The 23,788-nt window shown below is 50.5% G+C and overlaps 1 protein-coding gene across 2 annotated transcripts in view; it reads left to right on the forward strand.

Annotated features, from left to right (window-relative positions):
- LOC122393003 (tubulin beta chain-like) overlaps window positions 1-22,781 on the forward strand; it is a 30,628-nt gene extending 7,847 nt beyond the window's left edge. For both annotated transcript variants that reach the window (XM_043388462.1, XM_043388464.1), the window contains exons 3-4: window positions 8,272-8,491; window positions 21,127-22,781. In XM_043388462.1, the coding sequence (XP_043244397.1) occupies window positions 8,272-8,491; window positions 21,127-22,202 (1,296 nt within the window). In that variant the 3' untranslated portion in view covers window positions 22,203-22,781. The remainder of the gene's footprint in view (window positions 1-8,271; window positions 8,492-21,126) is intronic.
- The last annotated feature ends 1,007 nt before the right edge of the window (window positions 22,782-23,788 follow it).

Consider the following 23,788-nt stretch of genomic DNA (forward strand, 5'->3'; position numbering starts at 1 on the left):
GGGTATTCGTAATACGTGTCAACCGCCTCTGACAGCTTCGTAACATGTTACGAAGGCACCAAAACTACTTCGTAAATGTTCAAATGGCTGCCAAATTCGAATTCAGCTCCAAAAACTAGCCTAGAAACATGTAAAACTCGAAAAAGTGAACCGAGGTCACCCGAGGTCACCAAAGGTCAATGACCTGACCTGACCTTCAGGTGACCTTGACACCCACCCTTATGCATGGGAGCAACATCAAATCACATGTTTGAACGTTTGAAACCACGAAAAGCTTGCAAACGCGCGGCTAATGCGAGCCGACATGCGCCGAACCGCGATTTCGGCCAAACATGGTCACAGAAAAAGAGGTCACAGGTCAAAGGTCATTGGGGTCAGGGTCATGAAATTTTCAGGGTAGGTGTAAAATTGATCAATGCGAGGGTACTGAAAGTTTCGTCGCGATCGGCCGCTTTTTACGCGAGTTATTCGCGAAAAACCTTAGGGGGGGTGCATCACCCCCCCCCCCTGTGCCGGCGAGGGTTAATTTCAAATAGTAGGTGCAAAGATCATATGGTTTTATAAGGGATTCTTATATTGCCCACTTTCTGTGGTTTACTACTCATTTGTCAGTCTATAACTCAAGGGTCAAATATTTCTTTGCAAATGGTGCGTTGCGTTGATATCGTGACGTTCAACTTCGAGGCCGCTTGTTTCTTTCGTCGCCCTTCGAAGTGCTGCCAATTCGGATGTAAAGGCAGACTGGCCGTGTTTGTTGCGTGAGACCGTTTTTCTTTGTTCCTAAAAGGGCGACCACGCACGACAGAATCTAATTTGTCACACGGAACTCGGCCATTATTGCGTTTAGCCCCCATCACTGAAAGGGTAACAGCTGATGCTCTAGTATTAAAGCAGCGAAGCGAAATTAGGGAGCATTTAGATGTTCAGTGTTCTACTTTCAGACAAGCTTTCAAAAATTATTTATCGGAAACCGTTAACTTTTGCTGCATACAGTGACGCTCCCAAGGGGGGGGGGCACGGGGGCCATGGCCCCCCACCCCTGAGCGCCGAAGGCGCTCAGGGAGCCCCTCAGGCTCCAGGATATTTTTTTTAACACTGGATAAAACGTCTTTTACTCGGAAGCAAAATTGATATAAAAGTTTCATTTATGTGCCATGGTTACCCGAGGGGCCCCTGCAGTCATTCAAGGGCCCCCAGTTTCCTGGGCCCCTGGTCGCCTAGGGGGCCTCTGGTAGCCGGGGGCCTGGTCTCATGGGGGCCCCTGATCGACTGGGGGCCCCTAGTCGCCTAGGGGGCCCTGATAGCCGGGGGCCTGGTCGTATGGGCCCCTGATAGTCTGTGGCCCCTAGTCGCCTAGGGGGCCCTAGTCGCATGAGGGCCTCTGGTCGCATGAGGCCCCTGATCGCCTGGGGTCCCTAGTCGCCCAGGGGGCCCCTGGTAGCCGGGGGCCTGGTCGAATGAGGGCCCCTGGTTGCCTGGGGCCCCGGTCGCCCCTAGTCGCCTAGGGGACCCTGGTCGCCTTGGGCCCCTGGTCGCCTGGGATCCCCTGGTCGCCTGGGGGCCCCTGATCGCCTGAGGGCCGCTGGTCACCTAGAGGGCCCCTGGTAGCCGGGGGCCTGGTCGCATGGGCCCCCTGGTCGCATGGGGGGCCCCTGGTCGCATGGGGGCCCCTGGTCGCCTGGGGGCCCCTGATCGCTTTGGGGGCCTGATCGCATTGGCCCTTGGTCGCCTGGAGGGCCCTGGTCGCCTGGGCCCCTAGTCATCTGGGGGACCTGATCGCCTGGGAGCCCCTGGTCGACTGGGGGGCCCCTGGTCTCCCGGGCCCCCTGGTCGCCTAGGGGGCATGGTCGTCCGGGCTCCCCTGGTCGCCTGGGGCCCCTGGTCGTCTGAAAGAACGCTTATCACCTGATTGATCCCAAATCATCTGAGTGGCTACTGGCTACTGGATATAAGTAGAGACTGGAGTAGGCACTCATCTGAAGGAGCCAATATCTTTCACGGTGCCGGAGATATCACAGAAAAACAAAGAGGCTAAACTAAATATCCCCCAACCTTGGCCCCAAATGCGTCATTGGCTAACACAGGGATGTTGGTCGATTTGCAATCGGATTTCCTCCTAAGTCCTATTCCTCCAATTAATACACGCTGTCCCAGAATTACCCAAGCATTTATTTTCTGGCTAAAAGTACAATTGCGCTCGATTCCTAATGAAACATATAATAGTCGCGTTTACATAGGGCTAGTTGCCAGATAGTGGAATTCCGATCACGAGACATTTATTCCACACTATTATATTATATACCTGTTATCCGGAATTGGAATTTGGAGGATGTTCGGTAATTGAGGCGCTCACTCATAAAATGCTGTGCGTTTCATGCACACTCCTCAAGCAAAAATATTTTTACTTTCCAATTTTCCACATTTTCCCAAGGCTTAGACCGTTACAGAGACCGTTTTAATTGACTTTGATGAAGTTGAACGCGAGAAATCACAACCAAATGCTACATTAGGTTGTAAAGAACTGAATTGCGTTTTCCCACACATGTGGCGTTTTCTCACCCACGTCTGCAGGAGAGACCGGACCCACTATGCCCCCCCCCCCACCATCGAAAGGTTTGTATGACTCCCGGGGGCCCCCGGGTGACCTGGGGGGCCCCTTCGAAAACAGGTGGCCCCCTCCTGGGCGAAATCCTGGGTACGTGCCTGGCTGCATATGTGCACATACGGCAGAAATTGCGTCCATTATTCAATTATGTAAATAAGTTGATTGATTAGCTTACCGATTAGCTTATCGATTGAAATCAATAATATCGCAATTGTATTTATTGAACGGTGTTCCCACACCAGGTACCTGCAGCGATTCGACTATTTTCAAATGGTTTTGTTTGAGTCAATGAATGAAATATAAAGCAAATGGATGACATCTGGACAACAAAAGTAACTTACTGCATTATTAATCGTCTTACCATTAACTTGCTGTACCAGCTTGTCGATACCTCATGACTGCATGGTTCAACTTATTCAACGCAAGCCACATGGCGGTCATCTCAAATGCATTCCAACTCCAACTTCTCTTCGCACTTTTAGCTTCTCACAAAGTGGCAGCATTGCATATATCAACTGATCTGTGAACAAATTCGGAAAGCTATCATGAAAATGGTCACTTTGAACAAGCCCAGCTGTACGGCACAAACTACAATGACAATTAAAAATGACTTAGCCACTGAGGCGAACGAAGCGATATTATTTGTCAACGATGTAGCCCTTCATTGTGACTATGCTCACTTCGCGGAGTGCCTACCTATTGGCTGCGTGGAATGACTATCGGCTATATGGAATGTCGCCGTGAACCTGCGCCTGGCCGCGCTGGGTAGGTCTTTACCATTATGTAGGTCACAATGTAGTGGGTGGCTTATCGCCTCCATTCTCGAAGCTATCAATCATACCTCATCACTGCCTTTACAGCTGACATCGTCAACTGTCAGCAATAGTCTGAGTCAGTTACCATAACCCACAGCACAGCTCAGTCACCTCAGTTCTGTCACTGGCTGGCCACTGGTCACCTTACTCTGCAAACAGCTCAGACTCCCCCCCGCCCCCTCCCCCTCCGCCGCTCTGACCTGGCACGGCACGCGCCGGCGGCAATCATCGATAACGACGTGCCGTGAGTCGCCCGGTGGCCGGCACGGGCGGGACGGGGGGCATCGAGCCGTGGCACGCGGTCAGCGGCGCTGTCACCGCCGCCAGCCGGCCGCCGAGGGGCTGACCAGTGACCACTGACCAGGCAGCAGCTCGGTGGCGCTGACCAGAGCCGACCGGAACTGAACGGCGACCAGTGGCGACTGTTACTCGCCGCCCCAGCAGCATACAATCACCTAATAGCCGCGTAATGTGTGTACAGTGCGTGCGTAAAGGAACTGCCTCCAGTTATACACTGGTTATGTTTTGTGTTCCTTTTAGACATGTCTCGTATAAGCCCTGGGCGGTGTTCTGAGTGCGCCTACGCTGGAATTCGTGTCATGACGTCTGCACCGTTTGGTCTGAGGCCAGGTCAACAGGGTCGTCACGAAACTGCCCGATTCCGGGGAATGGCCGCGTGACGCGCTAGCTGGTTTGGGGTCGATCACATAGTTGCAGGAAATATAGACATACGCTTGCGAGCTTGCCCCTGTTAATTAGTTATCGGTGACATAGACCTCTGTATACATGGGTCATGTCGGTGGCAAAAGGGTTTCCCAGGATGTGAGGATTTCTGAAGTTTGCTTTCTTATAGACACGAAAAATTGGTTCAATGTCGATATACCACCTGCTATGTTTTTAAACATCAGAATATTAGGCCTTTAAACCAGTAAGAGGCCTGTGAAATTTGTTAGAAAACCTCAAAATTGTCGCCTAACACCAGATATTTTATTCCCTCGCGATTGCATTTATACATGTGTCTACGAACTTTCACGAAAACGACTATTTTTAACCCTCTATATCTTTTTATCTGGTAAATATAGAACAAAAATAAAAGCACCAGTGAATTCAGGATGTCCGTGCACATCGAATGATGTACTTTGTTACCAATTTAAGTGAACTTCAAATTTTCTTTTAAAATTAAGTAAACTTAAAGTAATTAACCAAGTTGAACTTAATCAAAATGCATCATGTTGCATATCATTCGAACCGCCTGATCACAAGGAACACAACGACACCATTTTTGAAGCTCTAGCCTCATTGTGTGCCAAGTTATCAGCAAAAAAGTAGTTTGACCTTAGTTGACCTCAGTTGACCCGACTCAAGCGTTCTTGTAGCTTGCAAACACCAAGTAGATGTAAATCAAGGAAGTAAAACACAAAAATGTTAAAAGAAAGCACAACTCTCTTATCTTTACACGTTCGGGCAAATTTCCTTAAAAACTGTCATGACCTCTAGATGACCTCAGGTCAACCGAATTTGAAAATATGAGATGCATATGATGGCACTTGGTGACCTCAGCATATCCTGCAAGTTTGAATCAAAGCGATGAAGAACTCTATAGTTTCCAGGAACGAAATAGTGCATTTTCAGTGCCATTTTGACAATTTACAGGTTTTTGTGACTTTGTGACCCGACCTCAGGTCACTGGAACCTAAAACTCCCTGGTCAAGTGACAAATAGATGCCCCAAGTCGTGCCTGAAATTCGGTAGCGTTACGTGCCATAGCACCCACGCTATCAACGAATAACGCTGTCATTCAGTTGCCGCTAAACTAGTTCAATTTTCCCCTGACCTTGTACCGGTTTTTTTGTGACCTAGTGACCTGACCTGAAAAGAATGGGACTTAAAATTTTCAGGATAGGTGAAAAAAGGCTGCCCCAGAGCCTATGCCAAATTTGGCTGCGCTACACGCCGCCGTTTTTATGTTATTTGCGAAAAATCTTAAATCTTAGGAGGGGGTGTTGCATCAACACCCCCCCCCCCCTCACCGGGCGAGGGTTAAACAGTCATTAACGGATCAAAACAGCCGGAATAGGACAATCCGTTGACATACATTACATAGGTACGTACTTCACAAAAAAACGCATAATACGTCACAAATACATAACGTTCAAATGACCAATTGCTGCACAGTAGTCCCAGCAGGAAAGCTAGTTCCCCTTTCTACACCTCTTACAGGCCAATCGAAACTCCCTGTACCTCATCCATATGAGGTCAGTTAATACATGATCTTATATTTCTAACAGACGTGTATGTTTATTGCTATACAGCGCCCAATCATCATATCATGCTAGTTACCATAGAATTCGAAAGACCTCGACTATTCTGAAGCTGGGCACTGTGCAATGTGCGCAACGTCAGATAAGCTGGTACATTACTAGTATAGCTAGCATTAATATTAGATAGCAAAACAATTATGTGTAATGTAACTGCACATCATTTATATGGCTAGCATTGATATTAAATAGTAAAACAATGATGTGTAATGTAACTGCACATCATTTACTTCAGCCCATTGTACTCGGCTACCATTTGGTGTGCAGGTTGTTTCTTCACTTGGAAGGCCAGGCCGCGGACGGCCATCAGCAGACAGAGGACAGCCGTGGCGCCGGCCAGCCACGAGGTCACCACTGGGAAGCCGAGGTGGTCGGTCACCAGCCCGCCGCCCACCGGACCTAGCAGATTCCCCAGGGAGTAGGCCGTTCCGGAAACCGCCGACACCAGCGCCTGACCTCCCACGTCGCTCTGCAGACCGCGCGCGGCGGACAGCCGCACCATCAGCGGCAGCAGCGGCAGGTAGGCGCCCACCTGGAACACGTCGCGCAGCACCATACCGGCAGCGAGCAGCAGGCGGGACGGCCGCACACCGAGCGGGGCCGGCGGCGCCACCAGCAGCACGCCGAGAGCGGTGGGCGCCAGGCAGCCAGACACCAGCAGGAATGTGTTGTCGACGTAGTCCGAGAGTCGGCCCCACAGCGGACTCGAGAGCGCGTAGCCGGCGAACGAGCCCAGGAAGAAGAGGCTCAGCTCGGCCGGCTGGATGCCAAGGACTTGGTTCACGTACGGTTCGAGGTTGGCGTCCGGGGCGTTCCAGTTGGCACCGATTAGTACCAGCGTGATGAGGATAAGCCAGTTGTCTGCGGAGGAGATCACCGGAACCATCATTGCGCGGTACTTTTGGCGTCGACAGCCACCCTCAGTCTTGTCTGCTGGTCGGTCCGCCAAGGGCGGCATCAGGGCCAGGCTGACGGCGGCTGTGGAGGCCAGTAGGACACCGAGCGTGTAGAACGGCAGCCCATAGCCGCCCAGAGTGTACAGAGCGCCGCCGAGCGCCGGGCCCAGGCACAAACCTCCTCCGTACATGCTCTGCACGACGCTGATGGCCGAGTTCACCCGGCTCGGGAACTGGTGGATGGTGATGGTGCGCTCGGCTGTCTGAGCGGCGGCAGTGCCTATGGCCTCTGCAGCGCGCACCGTCAGACACCAGGCCAGGAACGGCGCCGGCCGATCGAGGTAGGTGAGCAGGCCGAACGCCACCGTGCTTCCCCCGGCCAGCAGCAGGCCGAGCCGGTAGAGCCGCGTCACGCCGAGCCGCGGCGCCAGCCAGCCGGCCGCAGGGAACGCCAGCATCTGCACCAGAGCGAAGCAGCTGTAGACGGAGCCGGAGGAGGCCGTGCTCAGGCCGTGGGAGCGCGCCTCGTGCGTGAAGAACGGCTCCTGCAGGCCGATGCAGCAGCCGATCAGCAGACTGCTGGTGGAGAGACACGCCAGCATTCCCAGCTCGCCTCTACTCAGGGACGGCGGAGCGGCGGCCGAGGGAGGGGAATCACTCAACGAGGAATATGACGTTTTGCAGTGAGTGTTTCGGTGGGGCGAGCCTGCGAGCAGGTTCTGTTGCTCAAAACCTGTCCGCCCGTCGTCGCTCGATGATCCAGGGTCAGCCATGGCCTCTCACTGTAGCGACACGGGTTCACGGATCACAAGGATCGAGGGCAGTGGCGATCGAAGATCCGTCTGGAGAGACTGGGGATATTCTCATACCGCCACGGACTTTGGAGGTCCGGAACAAGTGGCTCGGGCAGCTGTGGAGTGGCATCTATGCAGACATTCACACAAATGTCGTAGAGTTTAAGTAGGTGGAACTGATCGCCACATGTGGTGGACTTTCTACTAATCTTTAATTAACTTGCAACTTCTGAAACTTCGGAGCTCCACAAGCGGCCAGCGGATGCGACACGTTGCAACAATAGGAGTCGAGCATTGCGCAACGCATAACTACAAGCTAAATGAATATGCGTGCACTATAAACTTTAAATCGCAAACGTTTCAAACAAATGGCTTTGAATAACCTTGAATATATTCCAACGCTATTTTGAGACACGTTGTTAAAAAGGAGAACAGTAACCTTACGTAAGTTTTTTACCCTGCGGTACCCAGCATCAGCTCTCTGTTGAGCTGACGATGGCGGTATGCCAGGTCCATCAACTTTTCAAAAAGTTGCTTTGTTTTTATTTTGAATCCTTGTTTAGGAAATACGAGATTTGGGTTATTATTCTTACTGTTTTTGATTTTGAAGAGGCATGAAATGACCAAACAAGTGAATGCCAATTACCAATGCCTCAGATCAACCGACAAGTGTGGTCTAGTTGGAAACATTTTCAAGCTATTACCTAGCAACAGATTCATTTATCAACGAGACCTCGTAGGTATTATTACCTACGAGTATAAACGTATATCAAATTCCGTTTGTGAATTGAACTGTTCTGTAAGTATGGAAGAATACCTGATTACATTTATCTTCTGTTTTAGTTCTGGGAGATCATTTCAAACGAGCACGGCCTGAGCAACGTCGGCCTGTACGAGGGCGACTCGGACCTGCAAATCGAGCGCATCAACGTCTACTTCAACGAGGGCAGCGATGCCAAGTACGTGCCGCGCGCCGTGTTGGTGGACCTGGAGCCGGGCACCATGGACGCCGTCCGAGCCGGGCCCATCGGCAAACTCTTCCGACCAGACAACTTCCTGTTCGGTGAGCACATCTCGTGCACCCGCATGTTACGAGTGAGTGGTGTAATTGTCATAGCGAGATGTGGGCAAGTGCTGGCAATCAGTGTAGTGCAAAGACCTGGCTACACTATGCGTTTTCTGCGTGCGAATTCTTTGCGGGTTTGCGGGTTTAGCGTAATATAGTTCTAGGAAAAAGAACAATATTACGCTTTTGTGATGTTTTTTTTTTACCTTAATTTTAGTTAATATAAGGGTTATATTGGCTTTTGTATATAATTAATGGAAAAGTTATATTATTTTTAACATTTTTCTAGAAAGATGTTACGCAAAAACGCAAACCTGCAAAAACGCACGCAGAAAACGCATAGTGTAGCCACAGCCAGGCCTAATTTAAATCAGGAAATCATTGTAAATCAGGTTATTAAAGTGTATTGATGTCAATTACCCCTCGCACTTAGGTAGGGGGTCCAACGTACCCCATCGGATTTTCGCGAATAACTCGCGAATGTCATCTTAGATATTTGGAGTTTTCAACCACCTCAGCAGTCAGTATGGTATGGTATTTCATGGTATGGGTGATTCGAGTGGGATGGGGATTAGCTGGCACGAATAGTGTTAGGTATGTAAGTACATACCTACGCCAGGCCCGTTGGAACATTTGACAACGATGGGCCGCTCTGCTTACACATGGTGGCCAATGACGTGATAGGCCACGAGTTTGTGGAAGAGGTTTCAGTCGGAGATCAGTCATCACAGACGTCTATCGCCATCCTGTCCAACAAGTCAGGATGTTCATCTCCCTCTCTTTCTCTCTCTCTCTCTCTCTCTCTCTCTCTCTCTCTCTCTCTCTCTCTCTCTCTCTCTCTCTCTCTCTCTCTCTCTCTCTCTCTCTCTCTCTCTCTCTCTCTCTCTCCTCTCCCTCTCCCTCTCCCTCTCCCTCTCCCTCTCCCTCTCCCTCTCCCTCTCCCTCTCCCTCTCCCTCCCTCTCTCTCTCTCTCTCTCTCTCTCTCTCTCTCTCTCTCTCTCTCTCTCTCTCTCTCTCTCTCTCTCTCTCTCTCTCTACAATGGCCTTCATAGTTGCCAGGGGCGGATCCAGGAATTTTCGGGAGGGGGGGGGGGGGCGGCAAGTTGAAATAGGGGCGACCTGGCAATCCGGGGGCGCCAAACCGTCGTCAAAATCGAGAGTTTAAAACCCACGCCGTGCGTTGTCGCCTGTCACGTCCCCCTAGGTTTTTCGCAAATATCTTTAAGACGGCTGCGCGCAGCGCCGCCGTTTTAAAGATATTTGCGCCCAACCTCTGCTTGGATCGCCCAATCCGTCATGGGGAGGCTCACTTTGCTGAAGTCGCCTCATTTCTTCTAAGAACGACCAATTTGCTGTAGGCGTCCCACTTATCTGGGACGCCCATTTTTTTGCTGCAAGTGCCCCTCTTCTTCTTGATGCGTCCCGCTTCTACTGGGAGTGCACCTTTTCTGTCAGGGCACGCCTTTGCTGCTGGGGAGTCCCTTTTTCTACTGTGAATGGAGCGGCCCTTTCCTGTTCGGCGACCCCAAATTCTGCTGGGGGCGCCACATTTCTGCCCAACTTTTGCTGGGGTGCCCCTCTCCTGCAGGGGCACTTATCTTTTGCTAGAGACGCCTCTTCTGGGGGCGCCCTTCCACTGCGGGGGACGTCTCTCTCCTGACAGAGGCATCCCTTTTCTTCTTATGGGGCTCCTCTTTTTGCTTGGGCGGCCCTCTTCTGCTCGGAGCGGGGCACCACTCTCCTTTTACTGGGGCACAGCCCCTCTGCTGGGGTTGCCCTTCCGCTGCCTCAGGGGCGCCCCTCTTGTGCAGAATATACTCCTTTTCTTCTTGTAATGAGGCGCCCCTCTTCTACCGGGGGCGCCCATCTGCTGCTGGGGCGTCTGTCTTCTGCCGGATATTGTCAATGGGGCGCCCCTATCCTGCTTGGCGAGCCCAACCTCTGCTGAAGGCTCCCCATCTCTGATCAACTTTTGCTGTGGCGCCTCTCTTCTGCTGGGGCGCCCCTCTTCTGCTGAGGGCGCCCCTCTCCTGCAGGGGGCTCCTCTCTTCTGCTGGGGCGCCCCCCTTCGCTGGGGCGCCCGTCTCGTGCTGGAGGCTCCTTTCTCCTGCTGGGCCCCCTCCGCTGCCGGGGGCGCCCCTTTTCTGCCAGTGGCACCCATTTTTTATTATGGGGCTTCTCTTTTTCTTTGTTGGGGCGCCTATCTGCGGTTAGGGCGCCCCTCTTCTTCTTGGAATGGGGGCGCCTCTCTACTTTTGCTGGGGCGTCGCTCCTCTTCAGGGGGACACCTCTCCTGCCAGGAGTGCCCCTCTTGAACAGAAGGCATCTTTTTATTCTTGTAATAAGACGCCCCTCTTCTGCTGGGGGCGCCCATCTGCTTCTGGGGCGACTCTGATCTGCTGAGAATGGGCAATTGGGCGTCGCTCTCCTGCTTGGTGAGCCCAACTTCTGCTGGAGGCGCCCTATTTCTGCTCAACCTTTGCTGCGTCGCCTCTGTTTTGCTCGGGGCGCCCTCTCTGCCGCGGGCTATGGGCACCTTTTTCGGATGTCGGGGGGGGGGGGGCGGCCGCCCCCGTCGCCCCCCCTGGATCCGCGCCTGATAGTTGCATATATTACATGGCAGCTATTCTGACTTAGAGGCTAGTCTGAGCACCGGGCTCGCTGTACATTCAGACAAAGTTCGGTAGAGTGTTCATAAACCGCTGCACAATTCCGTCACTCCCAGTATGGTATTGTAGCAAGGTAAATTAGGTGAGAAGAAGAATAGAAAGAGCTGTATCATCGCGGTTGATCAAAACCGCAGTCCTCTGTTGTTCGGCTAGTTTAGCAGAAGAGAGAGATTCGCTGCTGTAATGCTGTCGGTAGTAGAGCTGGTGATACAGGGGAACCTGAGAGTCGTTGAAGAGATCCTGAGATAGCTTTAGGGAGGGATCCAGATAGTGATGAGATCCTGATAGATGAGATCCACCTGACAGAGATGTATGGATCCAGATAGAGATGTAGATTTAGATCCACCTTGCATACAAATACATCTGATGGAAGATGCTTTTTAATTTAGAGGCTTGATGATTCTGTTCATTGTATAGACCATGATGCACGAGATGCTTCTTCACTGCTCGGATTAGGGATAGAGGGGTCCGATCAGCTGGGTTTGCGGCACAGTTGGGTAGGTGAAGGACAGGGCATTCGAAGTCCCGATGACCACTGCCAAACTTATGGGTGGTAATTACATTGATTAATTGAATGTGATCATTCGTTCAGTCACCCATTCCTATATCACTGGCCTCCCCATTACGAAAATTGCCCACTTAATTCGTATTAGCGTTGCTATAGTTTAGTTGCCCTCGAGGGTTGCTAGCTCGACTGCCGTAACCGAATTCTACGCAATTCCTATCGGCCTTATTCTAAGATTCATCCTTCAACATTCTCACACCCTTGCTCGCGTTACATTCACCTTTCATGTATTCACCCAAATTTAATTCGTAGCCCTCGAAATTCCCTCCGATAGTGTTAGGCGTCGGATCAACAACGATCTCCCCGGCGAGATAAATGTCTCTTTCCGAAATCCATATGCATGCTCCGCTAACCGGCGACAAAGATACTTATCGCAGGGCCGTCCAGAATAATTGCACAAATATCCACCCTACTATTATGGGATTCACTACACGTCCGATAGACTTATGGTACACACATACACGATTTATATCCGACTTATCTCTCTACCGGGAGAGATTACCTATGCCCTCTTCCGGTCCGCGTGTAACATTCCCGTTCACGACCCAGGGACCACAGTTCATATCCTGGAACTATCCTTAAACCATGGGATTTACTCTTCAAGGCCTTACGTGTCCTGGAGTACATTCTTCCCTCCCCTGAGGCTGTCCAGTACCGATTAGAGTACTTTTACGAAATAAGTATGAGGACTTATTCGGGACACTACGGCTCGCTTTATCCGCCCTTTGGGTGACTCACCCCTGACCTTCGGCTTCTTACCTTTGGCATAACTTACTCTCCACTGCATACTGTGCCAATCTTCCCCCTCTCCCCTGCCGTAGAAACCTCTCACTGCCTTCTCACCCAGTGTTACCTAAGCGGGAAAATTAACAGTGGCCGGTACCACTGGCGGAAAACGTGCATATGCCCTGCGTACGTGACGGCGTGTCCCTCTTATTATTCCGGTCTGGACGTGGGTTTAGAGAAGTGCATCTGTGTCTCATACGGTCATGCTGGTAAACGTTACGCCATAGGAGACGGGCAAACAAGCCGTCTGTGCCTCACAATGCCCTGTGCCAATATTGGTGGAGTAATTATTGGCGCTAACTCGCAAGAACGCGAAGAACAAAAAACGCATTATTTATCCCAACCAAATCGTAATCTCAAGTCTTAATTGCTGCTGCACGCGTGAACCTAATCATCAGTTCTCGTATACAATCCTAGCAAACCTTGAACCGTTCTTGATTTAATCAGATGATCTAGAACCAATGAGTTCGCACCGATCTGTCGTCTGGTTGTGATCCACCGTATCATAGTGAATTACTGAATGCTCAAACGGAAATGCCTCCTTGAAACTCGTTCGATAACTTCTGATGGGCTACTAGTTACCTAAACAAATTATCTTTATAGAGTGCCAGAATATTGTCATAGGGTCCCTAGCCTTTCATAGGGAATCTAATTTAAATCATCCTATTAGCGGTAAACAATGCGTATCAAACGAAGTGCAGTCCTAAATATCATATAGCATGTCATATTTAACTGTCTACGTTCTTATCCCGTTGCAACTTTCCGCAACTAACCAGGCTCCTATACGTGACCTTCACCTACCGCCCGCGCCCCAATTACGGCTAACCCACTGCCCCTGTTGTGGTTGCTTTTCGCGCCCTCTGGCGGCTCAACGCCCGCGTCGGGAACGACGATTACCACGGCCGCCGGCCGGCGCCGCGTCGACACCGTCAGGCTGGGGGGATCCGTGCTATCGTAAGTTATATCGGACGTGGCTGCAAAACTTCTCTCGGTACGAAACTTCTCTTGATCGGAAGAAAATCGGAGGGATGAAAAAGAAAGAGCGGCAAATCGGAGCTACGTTGTACGTAAGTTGTTTCGCAGCGTTTAAATGCCCGTTTTACTACGATTTAAATGCCAAGCAGATCAGCTGACCTCGTAGTACCATGTCGATAAGGTCGAATTCCCCATACGTCTATAGTGTAAAAGTGACCCCTATTGCAAATGGGCTGTCAGGGACATCTCCTCCTCTGTAAATTTGGAGGGGTGATGTGTCGGCATTCCCACGTTCGTTTCGGAGTCCATCTGTTCCATTTGGAGCCCGTCAGTTGGCGTCAAGAGTTGGCGCAGCGAGCGCCCCGAAGACTGCGTCTGCGCACGAGGCTTCGCGATGTAGGAGTATTTTGACGAAATCGCCCTCGCTGCAGAAGAAATAGAGGGACTTGTTGAGAAAGAGGAGGCCGCAGTGTGCCGACGACTTTAAATTGTACGCCAACGCCAAGACCAAGGCAATCAGGGGGCGCTCAGATGATCGGGAGGTTTCAATTGATCAGGGACCCACCAGGTGACCAGGGAACCCTCTGATAACCAGGGGTCCTTCCAGTAACCAGGGACTCCTTCAATAACCAGGGGCCCCTCAGTAAACGTGGGCCACTCAGGTTACTGCAAGAGACAGGAGTCCCTTATAACCAGGGACCGGCAAGGTCTCTCAGGTCCGTTTTTGACAAAGCTGTTATTGATGTCATATGCGAGCCCTTTGCCACCAGCAGAGGGCCCTTTCAAGCCTTTTTTAGGGCCGTTTAACGTCTCTTGAGTTTCCTTTGAGGCTAAGGGCCTCTTCAGCAGCCGAGGGGTCTTTGAGGCCTTTTTGAGGGCCTCTTAACGTCAGCTGAGGACCGTTGGACGCCATCTGAGGACCGTTTGGGGCCTTCTGATGGCCAGTAGATGCCAACTGAGGGCTCTCTGACACCAGCTGAGGGCACGCTGACACCAACTGGGGGCCTCCTGACACCAGCTAAGGGCGCTTTTATATTTGACACGAGCTCAGGGCCCTTTGACGCCCTTTGAGACCTTCTGAGGTCCGTTTGACGCCAGCAGAGGATCCTTTGGGGTCATATTAGGGCCCTTTGCTGCCTTTTAAGCGGCCTTTGAGGCTTTTTGAGGGCCGCTTGACGCCACCTGAGGACCGTTGCGGTTTGACTCCAGTTACGGACCGTTTGAGGCCTTCTGATGGCCATTTTGCGCCAACTGAGGGCCGGGGGGCCCTCTGACACTAGCTGGGGGCCCTCTGACACCAGATAAGGGCCCTTTAAGGCCTTCTGAAGTCCGGTTAACGCTAGCGGAGGGCCTTTTGAGGCCAAATGAGGGCCCTTTGAGACCTTATAAGGGCTCCTTGAGGCTTTTGAGGGCCGCGTGACGGCATCTGAGGACCGTTGTACTCCAGCTGACGACCGTTTGAGGCCTTCAGATGGACTTTTGGCGCCAGCTGAGGAGGGCTCACTGACACCAGCTGGGGGCCCTCTGACACAAGCTAAGGACTCTTTAAGGCCTTCGGAGGGTCGTTTGACGCGAGCTCAGGGCCCTCTGACGCAGGTTTAGGGCCCTTTGACGCCCTTTAAGGTCTTCTGAGGTAGGTTTAACGTTGGCTGAGAGCCCTTTGAACCCATCTGAGGGCCCTTTGAGGCCATCTTGTGGCCCTTCATTTGGCCATCTGAGGGCCCTTTGACACCAGATGAGGGCCATTTGACGCTAACCGAGGGCCCTTCGAGACCATCTGAGGACCCGGTGACCCCATCTGTGGGCCCTTTGAGGTCTTTTGAGGGCCATTGAAATTTCACCACAATACCCCTGGCTGCGCTACTGGGCATTTATGGACTCGTATGGGCCTGCTGGGGAACGAGATGGGCCCTCCCGGTCTTTTTAATCATCATTTCAGTTCATTTTACATGGTCTTCGGCGGTCTAAAGATTAGGGACCCCAACTCGAATGGGGGGAGGCCCGTGTGCCCTCTCCTGTGTGCGGCCTTGCCGACACTACACCGCTTCCCCTCCCTCCGCCATAAACGCACCGCTGCACTGCTAGGCGCCGACAAATACGGACCGGCGCCGCAACCGGCTCCCCCGCGGCCTGCCTGGCGTTGACATAGCCCTTCCCGAACACCAGTGTAACCCCCACGCGGCCTAGGTATCGCCGCGCCCACCTGTCCGCGGCGCGGCCTCTGATGGCGTATCGGAACATTGATGGTGCGATACATGTTTTGGTCAGATTTTCGCAATTAACGCGAAAAATTGCTTAAAACACTTTTTAAATTTCAAAATTAAAAAAATAATACAAAAAGGACGTGAAAGTGACCGTTTTCAACGTGTAAATTTAAAACGCTCTAGCGCAGCCATTTTTGAAGAAATCGACTTCAAATTTTGCACACGTGTTCATCAACCATATTTGTTTAACATATATTTCGGTTTTGTGAAAATTTTGAAAATTTCTTATATTTTTCTCTTGAGAAAGAGGTAAAGCTTCGCTACGATCGGCCTTCCGATCGACCGAGAAGATTCGTAAAGTTAGTTCGTATCTTCACCATTTGCGATACAACTTGCGTATCTACTTAGCCTACGATGTGATGGATCCCTCCAATATCTGTTCCGATTCAACTTACGTTTGATCGCAACTGCGAGGTGCCTTGCGATTACATGGATCCCCCCAGCTCAGTCAGTCACGCCGCTATGGGCGCGTCACCACTCGCGGTACAGTGCTCGTGCGTGTTGTCTCTTCTGGCCGGGTAGCTTTACCGGATGTGTCAGTGAGTGTGAATCTGGTAAAATATCGCTGCAATATCTCCCCGTTCGACATCTCATCAGCTCCATTTCACGTAAGTTTTTTTTTTTAATTTAATTCCTGTCCCATTTAATCGTTCCCCAACAAAGATGGTCCTTTCTAGTATTTATTCTACAAAAGCACAACGATCGGTACCTATGTTAGTCGCATATTAGTTCTAACCACAAACAATTCTACATCTACCTATTACTCGACATTTCGCAATTTCGATGACGCAAAGTACAAGGACCATCTAAAGTCGCAAAGTGTCAAAACGTCGACCTCAAACCACTACTCTCAACTCTGCACCTAAGTAACAGAAGAAATTCTGCAGTAAGCTCAAGCATTCGTATCTGTCGAAAATCATAACTCATAGCCATATTCATAGATCGATTGCATGAATCAGTCGCCACCTTAAAACATTACATTCCCTTTCAACCGCATTTACCTGTTCAATAATTGATTTCGACTTCGCAATTAATTCCTACAGCAATATTACCAATGATTTCGCAATGCAACTTTTAGTGAGTACAGCATGAATCTACACCCTTAATTTCAAAAACTTCCCAACCTCAAAACGCACCCGCCGGTAATAAATCGAATGAACCAGTTTGACCAAGGACAAAGACATTTCAACGCTGTCACGCATCCTGTCAACAATTTCAGCGTTCGTGACACTGAGCTGCTTATTCAAATTTTAGCATCCCGTTCTCGACCTAATCGTGAACTCGCAACTGACAATAACGGTTTGCTGGCGACTCTGACATGAGTTCGAAATTCAGCTCCTAATATGCTACTAGGGTGTCTGGACCAATAAGTTCAAAGTAATTTAAGTTTTCCAATTCCAATTGAGAGTGCATTTTATGGCAACCGAAAATGTTTGGCAGTCGTCACGGCACGGCAGGCTGGGCAAAAGGGGGGGGGGTCAAGGATTGGGATTGAGCAGACTTTTCAACAACACTCACATTCTGGAGTTCTCTGCGCTTCCGCTTTTCAGTGTGGTCTCAAGCGTCGGCGGTTGTCCTCCGGCTCTGGTCGGTCGAACTGAAGAGGCTTCTCGCGGGTGACCCCGGACCGACGGCGGCCTCCAGATGGCGTCTCCGGCTCCGGCTGCAGACTGTGTCTCCGGGGTGAATCGTGCACCTTTTATAGCTCGAGGGGCTGCCACGCCCTGAGCCGACCTCGGAGTCATTGCACCCAGGGTGTCTTTGTTACTCCCGTGCGTTTTCACTTGGCCGCTCACCATCTTCATATTGGGAGTTTTACCAGTCGGTTCATCGATGTGTAGGATATAAGAACCTTGATAAAAGTGTGAATTAGCTCTGTCGTGCCGTTTCTTTATCCTCAACCACTTTCATTCTTATATCGACTGCGTATCTGCCCGCAGCAGCCTTCTTTTCCTCTGGTTATCCAAATACCTCGTAGCTAAACATCTTATCACATTCCATATAGCTCGTCGTTGTTTGTTTGAATTGGGTTGAATTCCATAACAGCTTTAGTTAGCTTCAACAGCGTTTCTTGTTCCAGCCACTTACAATGTACTTAGGAGACGACACTTCGTATTTTAGCCTTCATCTTAGATTTTGGCGAATCGGTGTATTCCGTATTGCTGTTTCCGATACGACCATTGCGCTGAGCTGGTATAACTGTTTTCCCGACGTCCTCTTGCTTAGTCTCCAGGCTTGGGATTTGCAGACATTGTTCATGGCCGGCTGCTCCATTTTCTTGGTTGTATTTTGCTATTAACCTGACGGTGACTCTAGCCCTTGGAATTCAAGCCTGCATTTGCCACAAGCCCCATATTTGTCAGTCATTTCTCCCGCGGCTACTGTATGGGCTGATTACTTTAGGAGCCGTCCGATCTTCCATCAAAATGGTTTTATCTCCCAGAATCATACATCCTTTGTTGTCAACCTTTCTCGCGTCTGGATAGTGCTGCCCCCTTCGGTTGGCGGTAGCTCTGGCAACTAGTACCTTGGGCGTGTCCCCATCGTCAGCTGGCTAACACCCCCCGCTTCGCTGCTGACCTTTGCCCGCCAGGCCTTGTGGTTGCGGGGTGTGGCCGTAGCGTGCTGCCTCTTCTATTCAGTGGCGAAATCTGGAACTACAGGTCATTGCTTGCTGCTGCTGTGCAGGTCACCTTCAAGGCGTTCTGCCGGGTCACTCACCCTGGGTTGTTGTACCCCGACAAAGGAGGCTGTGTGCTCCAGCCGGCATCCATCCTTTACAGTGCTCCATGATCTGTTGACATATCTTGCTGATCCAGCGTTCCCAGCCGGTATCTGTTCTCGGCATGGGTCCACGAGCTGTTGACAATCTTACTGATCCAGCGTTCCCAGCCGGTATCTGTTCTCGGCATGGGTCCATGAGCTGTTGACAATCTTACTGATCCAGCTGTTACTTGTTTGAGTTCGAATCGTTCATCCTGCGGTAGCTGTCTCCAAAAGCGCGCGTCTTAATGGGAGTTTTACGGCTGCCCATTCTGTGCGGACAGTGATAGATTAGGGAAAAGGGGGGGGATTGGGTGTGGGAAAGCGAGGCTAGGCGTGTGGCCGGTCGGTGAGGGGAACTGCCGAGCCGAGTCGACCCGTGACGGTCTGGCCCGGTGTGTTAAGTCTGAGGTGGAATTTGGAAAAGATGTAGCCTGCTACAGTATGCCGGTACTGACCCATCCAACCGGTAGGGATTGGTGACTGAACCTATACAAGCACACCCACAATATGCATACATGTGCCTGTTCATTAGCCGTGGGTATGGAGCGGCGGCGAAAGGTCACCTGCCGCCGATCTGTACCGCTCCCCCGTGCCGTGTCTGCCGATCTGCTAAATTATGGAGACAGGAAAAGTCCGGTATTGACCCCTTGTACCGCCTGGTCTGTGGACACATGGATAAAGAATGGTGCCACATGGTGCATGATATATGATTTCTGGCTTCTGTCTTGGTTACTGATACTTCTGTCTTGATACTGATCGAAACAGTAGGTATCATGACCACACTGCGAGCAGCTGCCTCATAAGTATGGGTTTTCACATTCGTCAATTCTGTCAACAATAACATGTCTCCTATCATTGACGAGCTGGACAGGTATAACCAGCGATTTCCAATTACGTTAAGCTATGAGCGCGTCGAGTCATATGTCGATAGATAAACCGATATAAAGGTTTATGGTCGAGCATGAAAGATCAAGCCCCTGCTGCCTTGAATAAAAAGTGTATCCTTCTTATGTACAAGATAAAAGTATCATCATTTGAGTAGGCACGAATGGCCAAGAAGTCGAAGTGACTGTTGTGGTTTCACTCGTGGATCTGACGCAAATGATTCTCGGTACACCTTGAGTCGGACGGATACAAAAGCCCTTCTTAATGTCAAAAGCAGCAGAACGTGTTTCTATTGTCGCTCCGTTCCTTACTTTAACAACCCTACTGTTAGCTATCGACAGTCTTAGGCACATGACGAAGACACATGAGTTAATGACTGCGGTTCGCCATCTGTCCCTTCAAGTTAAAAGCAGATGAAATCTTTCTTTTCCGTGGCCTTGGGCAAGGCTATTGTTTAACCCGCGCCCTGCTGGGGGTCCTGGATTTCCACGCCCTGCTGGGGGGGTGTTTGAACACCCCCCCCCCTTCTAACTCGGCTCCTGGGCCACGTAGCGATACGCGGAAGGCGGCGTTCGAAAGAGCGTAAAAAATAATGACGAAATCACTTCGGTCAATTTTTTGGTCAGGTCAAAGGTCAGGTCACCAGAGGTCATTGAAGGCAAAATTTCGCCGATTTCCGGGTCGAATGTCGAAAATTTCCAAGAAGCCAACGCATAACTCGGGAACCAATAGAGCTACAGCGCCGCGGAAAAGTGCATTCGATAGCCCTATTAACGCCCTTTCTGAGTAATTCTCTCAGATTTGACCTAACGTCAACGGTTTTGCCTGCAAGGGGCAAAAACTGCAAAAATAGCCGATTTTTTCGGAAACAGTTTTTCTGCAATAACTTTTGACCCAAGCCTTGTACGAGCTTACTTTCACCGGCATCGTGTTCCTCTCGTCAAGACGCATCGAATGAACTATAACTTGACCTTGAAAGGTCAACTTGAAAATTTGACCTCAGGTCAAGGTCATGACCTGACCGGAAAGGGTCATGTTGCATATCAGTCGATCCGTATCGTCGAGCTGAACACATATAAGGCATTTTCATCGCTCTAGGATGCCTCTATCAAAAGTTATTTGCGAAAAACTGTTAGATACCATTCGTGACCTTAGATGACCTCAGGGCATAAACAAGGGTCACGGACACCATTTTCATGTTCAGTTTGTCTAAACCACTTGAAATTCGGTGTTTGGGAGTGTTTATAATGTCTTTCGTCCAAAAGAGACGCATTTCATTTTTCTCCCATTGACTTATAATGGGGAGGTCGCAAAATTGACCTGACCTTAGGTCATTGATATCAAAATTCTGAGATATACATTTTGTACATGCTATTGCTCTTAGCAATCGCTGAAAGTTTCAAAGCGATCGGTCACTCGGTGTAGCTATGACAGACATTGAAACTTTTTATGAGGTGAGGTCACTTCAAGTGACCTGGTGACCTGACCTTGAATGACCTTGGTCTGAAATTTTTACAACATGTGTAGAATTGATGTATGATAAGGTGTACCAAAAACGGCGGCGCTCCGCGCCGCCGTTTTTGAGATATTCGCGAAAAACCACAAGGGGGGTGTTCAAACACCCCCCCCCCCCAGCAGGGCGCGGGCTAACGTACTGACGTACTGACGTTATTGACGTGGTACGTTATTGACGTACTGACACTTACCTGATCTTTTCCGCAGGTCAGTCCGGCGCCGGCAACAACTGGGCGAAGGGCCACTACACAGAAGGCGCCGAGCTGGTAGACAGCGTCCTCGACGTGGTCCGACGAGAGGCAGAGAACTGCGACTGCCTGCAGGGCTTCCAGCTTGCGCACAGTCTGGGCGGCGGCACCGGCTCCGGCATGGGCACCCTGCTCATCTCCAAGGTGCGCGAGGAGTACCCGGACCGGATCATGACCACTTTCTCGGTCACACCGTCTCCCAAAGTCTCCGACACGGTCGTCGAGCCGTACAACGCCACACTGTCCACGCACCAATTGGTCGAGAACACGGACCAGACCTTCGGCATCGACAACGAGGCGCTCTACGACATTTGCAACAACCAGCTGAAGCTGATGAATCCTACGTACGGTGACCTAAACCACCTGATATGTCTCTGCATGTCGGGTGTCACCACTTGTCTGCGCTTCCCCGGCCAGCTGAACGCCGACCTCAGGAAACTGGCCGTCAACATGGTGCCCTTCCCGCGTCTGCACTTCTTCGTGCCCGGCTTTGTGCCGCTAGTGGCGAGGCCCAGCGAGTCGTACCGAGCACTCACCGTGCCGGAGCTCACCCAGCAGATGTTTGACGGTCGAAACATGATGGCCGCCTGCGACCCCCGGCACGGTCGCTACCTCACTGCGGCCGCCATCTTCAGAGGACGCATGTCCATGAAGGAGGTCGACGAGCAGATGCTCAACATCCAGAAGAAAAACTCCAGCTACTTCGTGGAGTGGATTCCGCACAACGTCAAAACCGCTGTATGCGACATCCCGCCGCGAGGTCTGAAAATGTCAGCCACATTCATCGGTAACACAACTGCCATCCAGGACCTTTTCAAGCGCATCTCTGAACAGTTCACTGCCATGTTCCGGCGCAAGGCTTTCCTCCACTGGTACACCGGCGAGGGCATGGACGAGATGGAGTTCACCGAGGCCGAGAGCAACATGAACGACCTCATCTCCGAGTACCAGCAGTACCAGGAGGCCACTGCCGATGACGTAGAGTATGATGAAGAGGAGGATCTCGAAGGGGAAGGCATGGACATTGGACAATGACCAATACGATGATCAGGAGTAGCTGAGGCACCGTCACGTTCAGACTTTGAAACAACGATCCTGTGGAAGGCGATGAAACCTTTTCCGGCGGGTGCCGGGACGTTCGCACAGCTGTATTCTGAAGGTCACCTTCTTTCGGAAACTTGTCTATCTGCTTACACTTGCCTGTGATTATCTCTGTTATTGTAACAGCATGAAGTTGTATCAGTAATCATGATTTATAAAGGAAAAACAAATGTTTTGGCATTCTTTAAAAGCAATATGTTAAAATATACTCTAGTCACTTTTACTAAAGTTGATTCAGGACATTACGTACATAGGTATTCCTCATTATTGCTTACCTTTTTACATTCATTGTAGGTATGTGTAAACCTTGTTTTGCCTTTTGCAATTCAATATTAAACATCTAATCATTTTACAACGAAAACATCACAATGTCATCGATGCAAACATCAAATGGATGGCTCATTTGTTATACCTAAATGTAAGATATATTCATCATTAGCATACAGCACACCAGTCGTAGCTCATAAACGAAATGGATGCAATGAATACGGCGAGTAAATACATCAAATACGCACACGTTTGTACTGTTTTCCGCCTTTATTTGTAGAGGGTACATTAATTAACCCTCGCCGTTTCGCCCCTGGTGGAGCTAGCGCGTCGCGAAAACAAAACGAGCGTGTGCGCCATTACGAGACATAGAGATTGATAACCGATTTTAAGGTCCTAGGTCAACCGGTGACCTCTGAGGTCAGGTCAAGTGCCCAAATGTACGGTTCAGTTTTTGGTGAATAACTTCGCAAAAAAGGCCGCAGAGCCGCGATGTTGGCAGCATCGTGTTTGCCTCGCTAAGGCACGTCGAATGATATGCTTTTTGTTTGGGTCAGGTCAACTTAGGGTGTTGACCTCAGGTCACGGTCAGGTCAGCGCCCCCAGGTCACGAAGCTGGTCGGAGGAGGTCATTTCGCATATCATTCTATTTGACAGGTCTTCCTGAGTCCACTGGTGGTTTTCCCGACTCGCTAGCTCAATTTGATCGGGAGTTATTGACGAAAAGCGAATATGACCTTGATGACATCACAAATAACGTCACGCAAGGTCAACATTGCAAAAGGGACGCATCTAACTTTACAAGGAGTGCATCAAATCACGATTATGTGTGCTTGAGATAGTTGGAGATCGTTCCCGGCGCCAGAATAGCAGTTTTCATTTTTCCCCATTGACTTATAATGGTGAGGTCACGAAAATGACCTGACCTCATATGACCTTTAGGAAAAATCCGAGATATACAAGTTGTGGGACTCATAATGGATATTAGATCCTGCAAATTTCATTTCCCTATGACATCTCCTCTGGCAGTGAGGGCGTTGCGAAGTTGCGACATCTGAAGACGGTGCAGAGGTTCACTTATGACGTCATAGGTCAGTGACCTGACCTGACCCGAAAATGCGGTTGGTGTCAAAAGATCTAGCTTGAATCAAAGGTCAGGTATGCCAAATTTCTGCTCTCTATCGCCAGCCGCGTGTTCGGAGCTATCGCGAAAAAACCGTGTGGGGGGGGGGGGCGGCACCCCCCTCGGCCGG

The sequence above is a fragment of the Amphibalanus amphitrite genome, unplaced genomic scaffold (genome assembly GCF_019059575.1).
Source record: "Amphibalanus amphitrite isolate SeventyFive unplaced genomic scaffold, NRLGWU_Aamphi_draft 000511F_arrow, whole genome shotgun sequence".
Taxonomy (NCBI): domain Eukaryota; kingdom Metazoa; phylum Arthropoda; class Thecostraca; order Balanomorpha; family Balanidae; genus Amphibalanus; species Amphibalanus amphitrite.